At 47.0% G+C, this 14,646-nt stretch overlaps 1 protein-coding gene across 2 annotated transcripts in view; it reads left to right on the top strand.

Annotated features, from left to right (window-relative positions):
• Positions 1 to 14,646, top strand: part of NID2 (nidogen 2) — a 105,822-nt gene that overhangs the window by 41,509 nt on the left and 49,667 nt on the right. For both annotated transcript variants that reach the window (XM_030214717.1, XM_030214716.1), the window contains exons 9-10: positions 2,043 to 2,192; positions 7,319 to 7,462. In XM_030214717.1, coding sequence (XP_030070577.1) covers positions 2,043 to 2,192; positions 7,319 to 7,462 — 294 coding nt within the window. The remainder of the gene's footprint in view (positions 1 to 2,042; positions 2,193 to 7,318; positions 7,463 to 14,646) is intronic.

Here is a 14,646-nt window from a genome sequence, read left to right as displayed (position 1 = left end):
TTAGCTGTTTGTAGATCGTAATCAACAGCTACGTAGTGATGAAACTCCTCTTCAGTAACACCGGCTGGGATGTCAATAGCCTGTTCATCTGACGCATTTGCAACAGCTGCATCTGTTTCGTCCCTCTCCATATCCTTAACAAAGCTTGCCCACTTGTAGCAGTTCACAATGATTGCCTGTGTAACATGATTCCAGGCTTCTTTCTGCATATGTAGGGAATCCAACAGTGATAGATTACGAGCCAGTTCAACAGCACATTTATCCTTCCCAGTCTGGTCATCCATAACGCTCATCAGACGACGTAGCACAAGAGCCCGATAATGTTGTTTGAAATTGGCTATTATGCCCTGATCCATAGGTTGGATCAGAGAGGTAGTGTTTGGTGGCAGGAAGACCACCTTGACGTTAGCCTGACATCATCACTGTGTGCAGCACAATTATCACAAAGCAACAAAATCTGACGCTTTTGTGCCCACATTCTAGTGTCTAACTTCTTTAGCCACTGCTTCCAAATTTCCCCAGTCATCCATGAATTTGCATTAGCCTCGTATGACACAAGAAATCGCTTAACATTCTTGAAGCAACGGGGCTGCTTGCTCTTTCCAATGATGAGTGATTCCAACTTCTCACTCCCATCTATATTACAGCAAAGGAGGATCGTCAGTCGGTCCTTCGACGTTTTACTTCCTGTAGTTTCGGTTTGTTTGAATGCAAGTGTTCCATCAGGAATTGCTCGCCAATAGAGACTGTTTTCATCAGCATTTGAAAATGTTATGAGGTGCAAACTCATTCAAGATGGTAAGAAGAACTGAAACAACCCAGTTTTCAGCACCAAAGTCATCAGCGTCTTGTTTTTCACCATGCTGTTTCTTGAATTTTATGTTGTTCCTCTCCTTCCATCTTTCCAACCATCCAACAGTGGCTTTCAATTCAGTTAGTCCAAGACTTTCAGCTAGCTGATTAGCTTTCTCCATAAGCAGTGGACCACTGACAGGAAACTGTCTGCTCCTGACTTGAGAAAACCACCGAAGAAGAGCATCTTCTACATCCTCAGCTTTTGCCGCCCGTTTTCGTTTCCTGTGTGGATTTGTATTGTTTTGCCAGTCTTCCAGAAGCTGATCTTTCTGCTTCAAGATACGTGAAATTTGACTGGGATTGACACCATATTCTTTAGCAATAGATGCTTGACTTTGTTGTTTTCTAATTTTTTAAGAACTTCTATTCGTTCATCCAGTGTTAAAGTCTTACAGTTGCGTGATGGCGACGACTCCAGTGTACACTCACAACATTCGTTCACTTATTCTGACTTTGGCAGTTAACCAACAAGATATCAAATTTACCGCCCCTTTGTCACATGCCAATTGGCTTCCATATTCCGTGCGTGCGCTTATGCGGAGTCTTTCCTGCAGAGGAGCGATCTTAAACCATGCATATAAGCGAATCTTGCACTTATCAGTGGTGTGCTAAACTGAAGTTTGTCCCCATAGAAATTGATGGCGCCCAAAACGGGACCGAAGTATGGCATGCAGTTAAACAGAGCATGTGCTTATCTGACGTGCACTTAAATGGAGTGCACTGTACTTTTTTTTTTTTTTTTAATGGATCAAAGATAAATGAACAGAGCACAAAAACATCTAGCTAGCAGTCACTCTTGAAAAAAAAAAAAAAGATAGACATTTTTCTGTTTTAAAAATAACTATATTCATCACTTTAATTTTGGGCATTTTTAGCAAAACGTCCAAAGTTGGACTTAGACGTTATATCGAAAATGCCCTTCTATGTGTCTAGATAAAATAGGCTTAAATAGGCACATTCCTGCCCTATTAACTTAAGCACCCTGTTATAAAAAAATACACCCCTACTGTATAGCAGATGCACCCCTATGAAGCTGTATTATGAATAGGTAGCCAGTGCATAGATGGAGTTATAAGTGTGCATCCCATATCTTCCCTTGTGCTAAGAGAAGCTGTACAGTCTCAGAAGGTGTCCACCATCCCATTGTTCTGTCTGCATGTAATCGCATATTACATATGTCTCTTCAGGTCCTGCCGATCCTGACACCCCACCAATAAATCCTTGTTATGATGGGACCCATATGTGTGGTGCAAATGCTCACTGTCAGCCAGGATCAGCACTGGATTATACCTGTGAGTGTGCAGCTGGATTTCAAAGGGATGGAAACATTTGTGTAGGTAAGCGCAGAATGGTTTGTTCTTACCCAATTGCTTTAATTCTGTAGTGTACACCATGGGCCTGATATTCAGCAATCCGAGTAGGAGTCATATCTACCTGGATAAGTCCTGCTTATTGGGGCCATACCCAGATTTTCAGTGGCATTATTCAGATAATGCCGCTGAAAATCCAGACAGACTGCCTCGGCCCTATCCAAGTAATTCTAGGACGGTCCAGGAGTGGATACTGTCTTAAGTTAACGGGATGATTATCCAGGTACTGACACTAAATATCACTAATACCCAGATAATGGTTCCGGATATCTCTGTACCGGAATTTTCAGCCCAGTATCTGGATAGCAGCTGATTCAGAAAATCCGAGTATATTTTTAAATGCTGTGGCTGATGTTTAAGAGAAAAGCCAGCCGTGGAGCTGTTTATGAAAAATATCAGCTGTGGAGTTTATATTTTGGGGGAGTGGGAGGGGTAGGGCATGTTTATTCATAAAGTATTTCCTTGCATGCTTTCTAGTCTTTTTTTTTAAGGAGGTTGACAAAAAGGAAACATGACTTCTAGCAGTAGCACAGTAGCAGCGTGAGACTACCACTAGGGGCACCGTTTTGGAGATGGCTCCAGCAAGGGTGAAAAGGACAGTCCTTTCAGAGTCATTGGCATTTATAAATTACATTCCTGACTTTTCTCAGACTTCAGCAACCATGGCTCCAACAATGAATAGGGGTGTTTTCTTTCGAAAACAAAATCAGGCTGGCTGCTTTGAACAAGGACTGGGAGCCTTTAGCATAGGCACCGACTCTGTGGGTGCTGTGGGTGCTCGAGCACCCCCAATATTTAACCCACTGGAAGTTCTCAGCCAGCCCAACCTGCCCACCCTCTTCTCCCTCAACAGTCCTCCGCCCTCACTTTCCTGCGTGCTGCCCAGAATTTAAAACTCATCTTACCTGGGGGTCCCGGCGGCAAGCAATGAATGGCGAGCAGGCTTGGCGCTTCAGCCTTCCCTTCTCTCTCAGCTCTGGTCCTGCCCTTGCGGTAACAAGAAATGAGGGCGAGGAGTGGATGGAGGACTGTTGTGGGAGAAGAGGTCGGGCTGGGTTTGGGACTGGCACTCGGAGGAGAGGGGGGCCTGGAACTCGGACGAGAGGGAGGGGGCCTGGAATTTGGAGGAGATGGAGGGGGCCTGGAATTCGGACGAGAGGGGGGGGGGGGGGGGGAATGCACCACCTGTAAAAAAAAAAATTCAGCACCCCCAATCATTTTGAAAAGTTGGCTCCTATGGCCTTTAGCCTAACAGCCTGCACACCCTGGATGGTACCAACATACTTTTAATTCTTCCAGTACCATCCTCCACAAAAGAAAAACATTGAGCTGATTTTCTCTTTCTCAGCATCTAACCTCCTTCTGGTAATCATCAATAGAAATAAAACAAAATAAAACATGAAAAAAAATAAGATGATACCATTTTTATTGGACATAACTTAGTACATTTCTTGATTAGCTTTTGAAGGTTGCCCTTCTTCGAAAGCTAATCAAGAAATGTACTAAGTTATATCCAATAAAAAAGGTATCATCTTATTTTCTTTTTCATGTTTTATTTTGTTTTATTTCTATTGATTACCTTTAAAAGTGGACAAACACGGCTACCACACCTCTACTCAACTTCCTTCTGGAAAGAGGTATTTAGTACTTTTCTTTAAATGTCCAGCCTTGCCAAAGCATACATTCCGCTTGCAAGACATTCCTCACCACAGGTTCTTCAGGCAGCATTTCCAAGTAGGCTTCTTTGCCTCAGTCAACTCTGTGTCATAGGTAGTTCCCTCTTCTGCTCCGCCTTCTTGTCCTTGGCAGACTGACTTTTATATGCTGGATGGGAAGAATCTGGAATGTGCCTGCCCTGTGACACACTCTCTGCTTGCCCAGATTTCCCTGCTCTAGGCTTTCCCATGCACTGAGAGTAATTGGGACTCCCTTGTCTCCCCCTTCCCTGTGGGATTCCAGCCCAGGATTTCCCCTCATCCTAGGGCTTCGAGACAAGCTTACTCTTCTTAGGTGTGTCTTTAGCCAGTTCCACCTATGAGATCCTTGCCAAGATTTCACCCTATGCAGCCTTCCACATTTAAGCCACTGGATATCCTAGCTACCAGGGTGGCAAGGGAGGACAGGGAAGTGCCTAAGCAGTGGCGTAGGAAGGGCGGGGCGGTGGGGCGGTCCGCCCCAGGTGCACGCTGCTGGAGTGTGCAGAGAGCAGCCGCGTGCCTGTCGGCTCCGCTGGTTCCCTGCTCCCTCTGCCCCGGAACAGGTTAATTCCTGTTCCGGGGCAGAGGGAGCAGGGGGCCAGTGGAGCCGACAGGCGCGCGGGGCTTGATGCGCTGGGGAGGGGGGTGTCATTGCACCGGGGGGGGGGGGGGGGGGTTCGTGCTGCACCCTGGGGGGATGGACACCACTGCACCCAGGGAGGGGGGGTGCACAGCGGCGATCCGCCCCGGGTGGCAGCCGACCTAGGATCGCCACTGTGCCTAAGACAGCTCACTAGGTGCCATTCTGTAAGGTGACAACTGAAGGACTTACGCATGTAACTGCAAGGGGGTGTACATGTGGGTGGACAATGGGTGAGCTATGGGCATGTCTCGCAACTTATGGACAAAGGAGGGAATTCTATAAATGGAACTCAAAACTCGGCACTGGAAAAGAATCAGCACTAGGTTCATTCCGTTAGAGGACGTGCACCCTTTATAGAATCATACTTAGCACTGATTCCGGCACCTAACTTTAGACACCAGCATTTATGTCTGCTGAAACCTGATGTAAATGGCGCTCAAATTAGGTGCTCTGAGGCTGTATTGTATACTTACATGTGCAACTTTTCAGAACACCCCTGACATGCCCATGGCCATGTCCCCTTTTGAGTTACGCACTAGTACAGTTAGGCATCATGCTTTAAAGAACAGCGTGCAGCCAGTTGCACACACAAATTTTAATAAATGCCAATTAACTTCAATAATTGGTTGTTAGCACCCAATTATCGATAATTAAGGGCTTGTTACTCAATTCATTTGCGCACACATCTTGGGCATGCATATCTGGGCGCCATATATAGAATCTGGGGAATAACTTGTAGAATGCTATAACTGTTGTGCTTCGCATGGTGCATTTAGCCACATGGATTTATGCCTGCCATTAACTACTACTACTACTTAACACTTATATAGCGCTACCAGGAATGAGTTGAAGCTACAGTGTGGTAAATTTAAAACGAATCGGAGAAAATTTTTCTTCACCCAACGTGTAATTAGACTCTGGAATTCGTTGCCGGAGAACGTGGTACGGGCGGTTAGCTTGACGGAGTTTAAAAAGGGGTTAGATAGATTCCTAAAGGACAAGTCCATAGACCGCTATTAAATGGACTTGGAAAAATTCCGCATTTTTAGGTATAACTTGTCTGGAATGTTTTTACGTTTGGGGAGCGTGCCAGGTGCCCTTGACCTGGATTGGCCACTGTCGGTGACAGGATGCTGGGCTAGATGGACCTTTGGTCTTTCCCAGTATGGCACTACTTATGTACTAAATGCGCATACCTAAATTTAGGCATGCAAATTCTGGTTTATGCTAACATTTTCTAATGTACTCAACCATAATCAGGTGCTTCAAATTTCATTTAAAGTAATAAGGTTCACCTCAAAAATAACTTTTTAAGTGTTATTTCCAAAAAGATTGTGCTTGAGCTTCAATGTGCACAGCTAATATACTTCATAATTTTCAATATAGCCATTAAGCACTAATTCATCATCAGCCCAATCATTATAAATTTGTGCTCAAAATGCATTTGTGGAACGGAACAGTGGAAGTTGAAATTGCTGTTGGGGGGGTTGGAATCGTGAAAGTTGTTGTTGGGGGGGGGGAGGGAGGGCGATATTATGGAAGTTGCTGTTGGGAGTAGAGGGACTGGGAGGGTAATATTGTGCAAGTTGCTGTTTGGGGGGGATGGGACTGGGAGGGTGATATTTGTAAGTTGCTGAGGGGGCGGGGGAGAGTGTCTGGGAGGGCAATCTTGTGGAAGTTGCTGGGGTATGTAGTTTGTGCAGTTCATATCACCAGATTGTCCCCAATGTAGGGGGGCAAAAACAAAGGTTGGTCTGGGGTACTCCAACCTCTTGAGCTGGCCCTGGACTTACCCTATTAGCAGCAATATGCAGTCTGCTAGCTAGGTAAGTGCCCCAAAAAAGTTAGGCCAGTAAAAAACTTGCTCTAACTTTATCTAGACACTTAATCAGGTACTGGGCTGATTATCAGCCAGTATCTGGATAAGTCACAGTGACTGGACATACCCAAATATTCAGTGCCGGAATCTGGGTAATATTGGGCACTGAATATCTAGCTATAAAAAACCCATGCTAGCTGGTATTTAAGAACATGTTGACCACCACAGGCTAAATATTGACCTGCCTGAGATTCATTTTCAGTGGTGGGCTGTCCACATAAATAGATATCTGTTGAACTTTATGTGAATTGTCAGTGGTGCTATCTGTTTGAGTGCTGCCACTGAAGATCCACAGATATGACATCCATTTAACTTTATACCTTCTATTTGTGCAGCTCCACTTAAACAGAAAAGTTATCTGTTTAATAGCTGAATATCACCACTTAAATAGATAACTTTTTACCTAGTCCTGGAATGCTCCTAGCCACATCCATTTATAAAAGATTACTTTGGCTGTTTAAGTGCCTTTAAATGTCGACTCTCCAAATTATTATTATTATTATTATGCCTTCATGTGTGGTACATCACAGCCAAGGTTGACTGATTTTAGTTCTAATAATTTGTATCCTACCAAATCAGTACAAAATGTAAGCTGTTCCAAGTAGGGTAACTATTTCAAAATTGATGTAGCAATGTCTTTTAAATTTAAAATTTCCAAGTCTTTCAGGAGTCTAATTGAGTATTGCTCCAACAGCTCCAATCACAATTGATACTACCACTGATTTTTTTCTCTCTACTTCAGTTTGTGAATCTCAGTCATTTGTTATTTTTTCATTATTGTTACTAATGATATATAGAAAATTATGTAATGAAGCTCTAATGGTCCTTCACGTTCACATCTGGGTTTACTGTGATAAATTGTTTCCCTTTCTAGCTGTATCGCCACCACGGAACCCATGTGAAGATGGCAGTCATAACTGCGCTCCAGCTGACCTGGCACGGTGCGTCGCCCAGGCAGGCAGCTCCTACAGATGTGTTTGCCTCTCGGGTTATGTAGGTGATGGACGGAATTGTACAGGTAAGTAAGGCCAGATTGGTCCTGCCCACAGGGGCTATGACTCTTCTTATCTTACAGCAGGGGTAGGCAACTCCGGTCCTCGAGAGCCACAGGCAGGTCAGGTTTTCAGGATATCCACAATGAATATGCAGGAGATAGATTTGCATACCATACCATGGAGGCAGTGCTTGCAAATCTATCTCCTGCATATTCATTTTGGATATCCTGAAAACCTGACCTGCCTGCGGCTCTCGAGGACCGGAGTTGCCTACCCCTGTCTTAGAGGAATCTGCTCTGGTAATGAGTCTTACTCTACCTTATTCTAGCTTGGTGCTGTTAGGCTGAAGAAGTTTGCTTGAGGCTGAGATGAGTACATACTCTGATAAATGAACCTGAATTCAGGCTTGCAGATGATAGCATTTTGCTTATGGAGCTAAAGAAATTCTAGAAGGGAATTGAAAATGCTGTAAAGAAGGGCAAAAATAATGCAGAAAGCTTAACAGTCTATTTGCACAAATTTGAAATGGTTCATCAGTTGCCCAAAGATTTCACTTTCTACAGTTATGGGAAGGAGAACATTTTACAGAAAAAAGTGCACAAAATACAATTGCTTTCAAACTTCTCCTTGGATCTTAAATTTAAAATGTGGGGAAAAAATTCCACAGCTCTTTTTTTGCGGGCAAATTTGCATAATTTGTGGCATTTTTATCACTTTCGCAAGTTGCAGTGAGTTAAACCCCCATGAAACTAACTGTGCAAGGAAACTAACTTGCAGACTTTTCATGTTATTTTTTTTGTCCAGATTTTGTGTGAAAGTTTAAAACATCTCACTACTGTTGGGCCACGTTAAAATTCATGCTTCACCTCCCATCTTCAGACTTTAGTAGTGCACTGCTAAGTATGAATACTGATTCTGTATTTCTCCTTCACGCTTGGTGCTCCATTTACAAGATGAAATAAAAAATGCAGACCTGTAAATCTATCTCATGCATATTCATTGTCGGTCTCCTGAAAACCTGACTGGCTAGGTGTGTCCTAAGGATTGGGTTGAGAACCCCTGGTTTAGAAGAAAACACTCCTAAAATTACCCAGATGCTATAGTGGCCATCAGCAGATTACAGAAAATTCTGTGGGAATGTTTATATATTAAAAACAAAAAGTTAGAGCCTAGACTCTGTTATAATATGTTTGCCTTTAAATTTATGTTGGTGCCTGAAATGGAGATACCCAGAAAACTAAATTGTTCCCAAAAGAATGAGTCTGAAAAGGGGACTCCGGAGTGTTTAACTGGCCTCATTTGCTTCTTGTTCTGTAAAGACAAGCTAAGTAAGGACGCCGGGATCTGCCAAAGAGCTCGCTAAAGAATCCTAGTGCTTAGGCCCTCAGTTTCTAACTTGTATACACCAGAAGATCAGTTATGTTCATGCTTATAAAATTACAGTCTAGATGTGTTGCTTGGAGTGTTGGGTGACTACACTTTAATAAATACAGTAATCCATTTTGGTTTGTGGTACATCTTTCTCAGATATATGTGTATTTTGGTTTGTTTTGGGGGTTTTTTTTTTTTGCTTTTAGGGTTTTAGGGGGTTGAAGACAGTCCCCTTTTGTTCTTTTGGTTAAGATGGAACCCATTGAATATCCAGGGATAATGCCCTGCCGTTAGACCCCCTTGTGGATCCTCTGATTTAATAGCCTCCTATTATAAATAAATAAATAATAAGTGTTTCAGTTATGTCCTGCAGTACCTAGCAGTAATAAAATTCACACCCTGGCACAGCCATTCCCATAACTATCACATAACTGTTTCAGCATTAAGCAGAGCATGAACAGAATTTCATGGTAATGTAACCCCAGGAACTTATGAATAGGTTTATAGAAAAATCACTTGTAAGTGAGAAAACTGGGGGGAAAGCCAGGAAGAGAATAAACTGTCTTTTCTTTTTCCCCAGAGCTAACTGTACAATTTGTTGAGTGTGCTGCTAGTCTCTCACAAGAGGCATTGCTCTCCTCATCCCTGCCCCCTCCTCCCAGCCCTCAGCAATGAGCCTGTTGTTCCATTTGCCATGGGGTGTTTCCTGTAACAGGATTTGGTGGTAGGAAACCTCTGGCATCTAGTAGCTGGGTTCCAGGAGAGGCTGTGACAATATAACATTTTGAAGGAGTAGATTCTCCTTTTCTTTGCATTCCTGTCTCCCTGCCCCCCCCCCTTTTTTTTTCCAGGCTGGCTAGGAGTTTTCCTATCATCACACAGATATTTTTCTGCACAGAAAAGCACATATAAGAAACAAGATCCTGAAGGTCATTAAAAAAAAAAGGAGCTCTGCAGTCCAGGTCTGGCCATGGGACATAGTTTTAGGTCCCTGTATTGAATGGTTAAAAACAGTAAAAGGGCAATTTATTTATTTGTTTGTTGCATTTGTATCCCACATTTTCATGCCGGAGAGGCGATTACTGACTCCGGTTTGAACAAATACAATGTGTTTTGTGGTAAGATAATCGTAGAGCGGAAGAGTTGAGTTACGTTCATGACGTACTTTAATTTTTAACTGTGTGCCTATAGTTATGTGCACTTTGCTTGCATAAATGCAGTAAAATGTGCCACTTATGCATTCAGGCACCCTAAGCACTCTGGTGTAAGGGTGCATATAAGTGTGATAGCATGTAACTGTGAGGAGGCACACATGTGAGCAGAGCATGGGATGACATGAGTGTGTCTCTCATTTATGCGCCCAAGTAGAAATCTTCATTGGCTGATTAACTTGCTGAAATCATCTATTACCACCAGAAATTAAAGGCTTTCTAAATAGTAATACTGCTAAATCTCTTTACTTTCTTAATTTCATGTAATGATAAGACAATAATGAGGAGGAAAAGACTTCAGTGTTTTATCAGAACCTTATTAGTATATTGACTACACTTAAGGTTGCTGAAGTTTTCCATCACTAGTCGCAAAAACCTCCACCTCCTTTATTATATCTCTATTTTCCTTTTTTAAAATTTTTTTAAACTGTTTTCTAAAATGAAGTTATAACATTGTATTTTTTAACAGCAGTGGGAACTTAGCTCTATCTCCGTTTCACAAGGATTGCTTCTTCAGGAGCCGCTGAATTATGCAGCTCCAACATTACTCCATCGTTTACCACTATTCTTCTTCTTACAAGAGCCACTGGCGCTACATAATTTCACGGCTCCTGAAGAAACAATCCTTGTGAAACGGAGAGGCCCCATTGAGCCGAGCCGATACAGTTAAGTTCCCACTGCTGTTAAGAAATATAGGGCTCCTTTTACTAAGCAGCAGTAAGCCCAACGCGGGCTTACCACTCGCTAAACAGGGAGTGCCGCCGGGCTACCACTCAGTCTTGCTTGTTGACAGAAGAAGCAGTGTTGCTCATCTGTAATACTTATTCTCCGAGGACAAGCAGGCTGCTTGTTCTCACTGATGGGTGACGTCCTCGGCAGCCCCTCCAATCGGAATCTTCCTAGCAAAGTCCTTTGCTAGCTCTCGCGCGCCCGCGCGGCCGTCTTCCCGCCCGAAACCGGCTCGAGCCGGCCAGTCTTCTTTCGTCCGCACTCGGTACGGCTGTGTTTTTGTCGTGTCGAGCCCCGGAGAGTCGACCTAGCGCGTCCGTTATCTAAATCGACGTGTTTTTCTTCGGAAAAGTTTCATTTTCGTTCGGAAAGTGCTCCGGAAACCCCCTTGGGTTTCGTTTGCCCCTTCCCGTATTTCCAGTTTTGCCCCGGTAAGTTTTCTTTCGTTGTCGGGGTAGGCCTCTTTTCGGCCTCGGTCGAGATTTTTCTCCCTTAAAGTTTTGGTGCTCCAAATTCGTCATTTCGGATTTTGACTTCGCCGGCGTGATTTTTTCCGCCCATGACATCGAAGCCTTCCAGCGGCTTCAAGAAGTGCACCCAGTGCGCCCGGGTAATCTCGCTCACTGATAGGCACTCTTCGTGTCTTCAGTGTCTGGGGGCCGAGCACCGTCCCCAGAACTGTAGTCTGTGTTCCCTCTTACAAAGGCGGACTCAAGTAGCGAGATTAGCCCAGTGGAACGTTTTGTTCTCGGGCTCTTCGTCGGCATCGGCACCGGGGTCATCGTGTGCATCGACGTCATCAGCGTCCAGACCTTCTTCCTTGGCTGCCAGTGCATCGAGTGCATCGAGGCATCGGCCCTCTGCATCGGCGCCGAGACATCGGATAGCTGCATCGACGTCGGTGGTACCGGGACCTCGTCTCCTGATGTCGTCGGACGGTGGTGCATCGAGTGGAGTGCAGGTGAGGGCTGTCCATTCCCCTGCTGGTGGCGGTGAGCCCTCGGGTGGGTCTCCTCCTACCCTGAGGGCTCCTGCGGTACAGCCCCCCCGAGATCGACCCCCTTCGGTCTCGGCCCCGAGGAAGCGACGGATGGATTCTACGTCCTCCTCGTCGGTGCCGGGGAGCTCCGGTGACATGCTTCGGAAGAAGTCGAAGAAGCATCGACACCGGTCCCCTCCCCGCGTCGGCACCGAGAGCTCTGGGTCGCCGAGGGAGTCGGCACCCAGCAGGCATCGGCACCGAGAGGACCGCTCACCCTCTGTTCAGGAGGTGTCGATGCGCTCCACTCTGGACAGCCCGGAACAGCCTCCACGCCCGGAACAGGTTCTGACGTCGACGCCTGCATCGACCTCCATGCCTTTCTCTGCAGCCGCTCTGAACGAGAGCCTCCGGGCCGTTCTCCCAGAGATTCTGGGAGAGCTGTTGCGCCCTACCCCTCCGGTACCGGCGGTGCTTGCGCCTCCGGTACCGTCGAGCGTGGCGCCGGCTGGCCCATCGCCCGGGGTGAGGTCCCCGACGTCGGTACCGCGTGCGGTGCCGACTGCGGCCACCTCCCAGGAGGGCTCCCCCCGACTACGTCGGCGGAGGGAGCTTCGCCGATGCGGGCGAGGGAGTCTACCTCTCGACGCCCCCATCATGGACGTGGCTCCACGGAGTCGAGCCGGGCACGGTTGCAGACGCAGGTCCGTGAACTTGTGTCTGACACCGAGGGTGAGGCCTCGTGGGAAGAAGAAGAAGATCCCAGATATTTCTCTGACGAGGAGTCTGAGGGTCTTCCTTCTGATCCCACTCCCTCTCCTGAAAGACAGCTTTCTCCTCCCGAGAGTCTGTCTTTTGCTTCCTTTGTCCGGGAGATGTCTACGGCCATCCCCTTCCCGGTGGTTGTGGAGGACGAGCCCAGGGCTGAAATGTTTGAGCTCCTGGATTATCCTTCTCCACCTAAGGAAGCGTCCACTGTTCCCTTGCACCATGTCCTGAAAAAGACATTGCTTGCGAACTGGACCAAGCCACTAAGTAATCCCCACATCCCCAAGAAGATCGAGTCCCAGTACCGGATCCATGGGGACCCAGAGCTGATGCGCACCCAGTTGCCTCACGACTCTGGAGTTGTGGATCTGGCCCTAAAGAAGGCTAAGAGTTCTAGAGAGCATGCTTCGGCGCCCCCGGGCAAAGACTCTAGAACCTTAGACTCCTTTGGGAGGAAGGCCTACCATTCCTCTATGCTCGTGGCCAAAATCCAGTCTTACCAGCTCTACACGAGCATACACATGCGGAATAATGTGCGACAGTTGGCGGGCTTGGTTGATGCTCTTCCCCCTGAGCAAGCCAAGCCTTTTCAGGAGGTGGTCAGGCAGCTGAAGGCGTGCAGAAAATTCCTGGCCAGAGGAGTTTGACACTTTTGATGTTGCGTCCAGGGCCGCTGCTCAAGGTGTGGTGATGCGCAGGCTCTCATGGCTGCGTGCCGCCGACCTGGAGAATAGACTCCAGCAGCGGATTGCGGACTCGCCTTGCCGTGCGGACAACATTTTTGGAGAAAAAGTCGAGCAGGTGGTAGAGTCTCTCCACCAGCGGGACACCGCATTCGACAAGTTCTCCCGCCGGCAGCCTTCAGCTTCTACCTCTACAGGTAGACGATTTTTCGGGGGAAGGAAGACTGTTCCCTATACTTCTGGTAAGCGTAGGTACAATCCTCCTTCCCGACAGCCTGCGGCCCAGGCTAAGCCCCAGCGCGCGCGCTCTCGTCAGCAGCGTGCGCCTCAGCAAGGCCCCACGGCTCCCCAGCAAAAGCAAGGGGCGAGCTTTTGACTGGCTCCAGCAGAGCATAGCCGACATCCAAGTCTCAGTGTCGGGCGACCTGCCAGTCGGAGGGAGGTTGAAAGCTTTTCACCAAAGGTGGCCTCTCATAACCTCCGATCAGTGGGTTCTGCAAATAGTCCAGCAAGGATACACCCTCAATTTGGCCTCAAAACCTCCAAATTGTCCACCGGGAGCTCAGTGTTACAGCTTCCAGCACAAGCAGGTACTTGCAGAGGAACTCTCCGCCCTTCTCAGCGCCAATGCGGTCGAGCCCGTGCCATCCGGGCAAGAAGGGCTGGGATTCTATTCCAGGTACTTCCTTGTGGAAAAGAAAACAGGGGGATGCGTCCCATCCTAGACCTAAGGGCCCTGAACAAATATCTCGTAAAAGAAAAGTTCAGGATGCTTTCCCTGGGCACCCTTCTCCCCATGATTCAACAAAACGATTGGCTATGCTCTCTGGACTTGAAGGATGCCTACACACACATCCCGATACTGCCAGCTCACAGGCAGTATCTGCGATTTCAGTTGGGCACACGCCACTTCCAGTACTGTGTGCTACCCTTTGGGCTCGCCTCTGCGCCCAGGGTGTTCACAAAGTGCCTAGCTGTGGTAGCAGCGGCGCTTCGCAGGCTGGGGGTGCACGTGTTCCCATATCTCGACGATTGGCTGGTGAAGAACACATCCGAGGCAGGAGCCCTGCAGTCCATGCAGATGACTATTCGCCTCCTGGAGCTACTGGGGTTTGTGATAAATTACCCAAAGTCCCATCTTCTACCAGTGCAGAAACTCGAATTCATAGGAGCTCTGCTGGATTCTCGGACAGCTCGTGCCTATCTCCCAGAGGCGAGAGCCAACAACTTGTTGTCCCTCGTCTCGCGGGTGCGAGCGTCCCAGCAGATCACAGCTCGGCAGATGTTGAGATTGCTGGGCCACATGGCCTCCACAGTTCATGTGACTCCCATGGCCCGTCTTCACATGAGATCTGCTCAATGGACCCTAGCCTCCCAGTGGTTTCAGGCTGCTGGGGGTCTAGAGGACGTGATCCACCTGTCCACGAGTTTTCTCGAATCCCTGTATTGGTGGACAATCTGGTCCA

This window comes from Microcaecilia unicolor, chromosome 9 (assembly GCF_901765095.1).
Source record: "Microcaecilia unicolor chromosome 9, aMicUni1.1, whole genome shotgun sequence".
Classification (NCBI taxonomy): Eukaryota; Metazoa; Chordata; class Amphibia; order Gymnophiona; family Siphonopidae; genus Microcaecilia; species Microcaecilia unicolor.
Note: the sequence above shows the minus strand (reverse complement) of the source record. Positions and strands in the feature narration are given on the sequence as shown.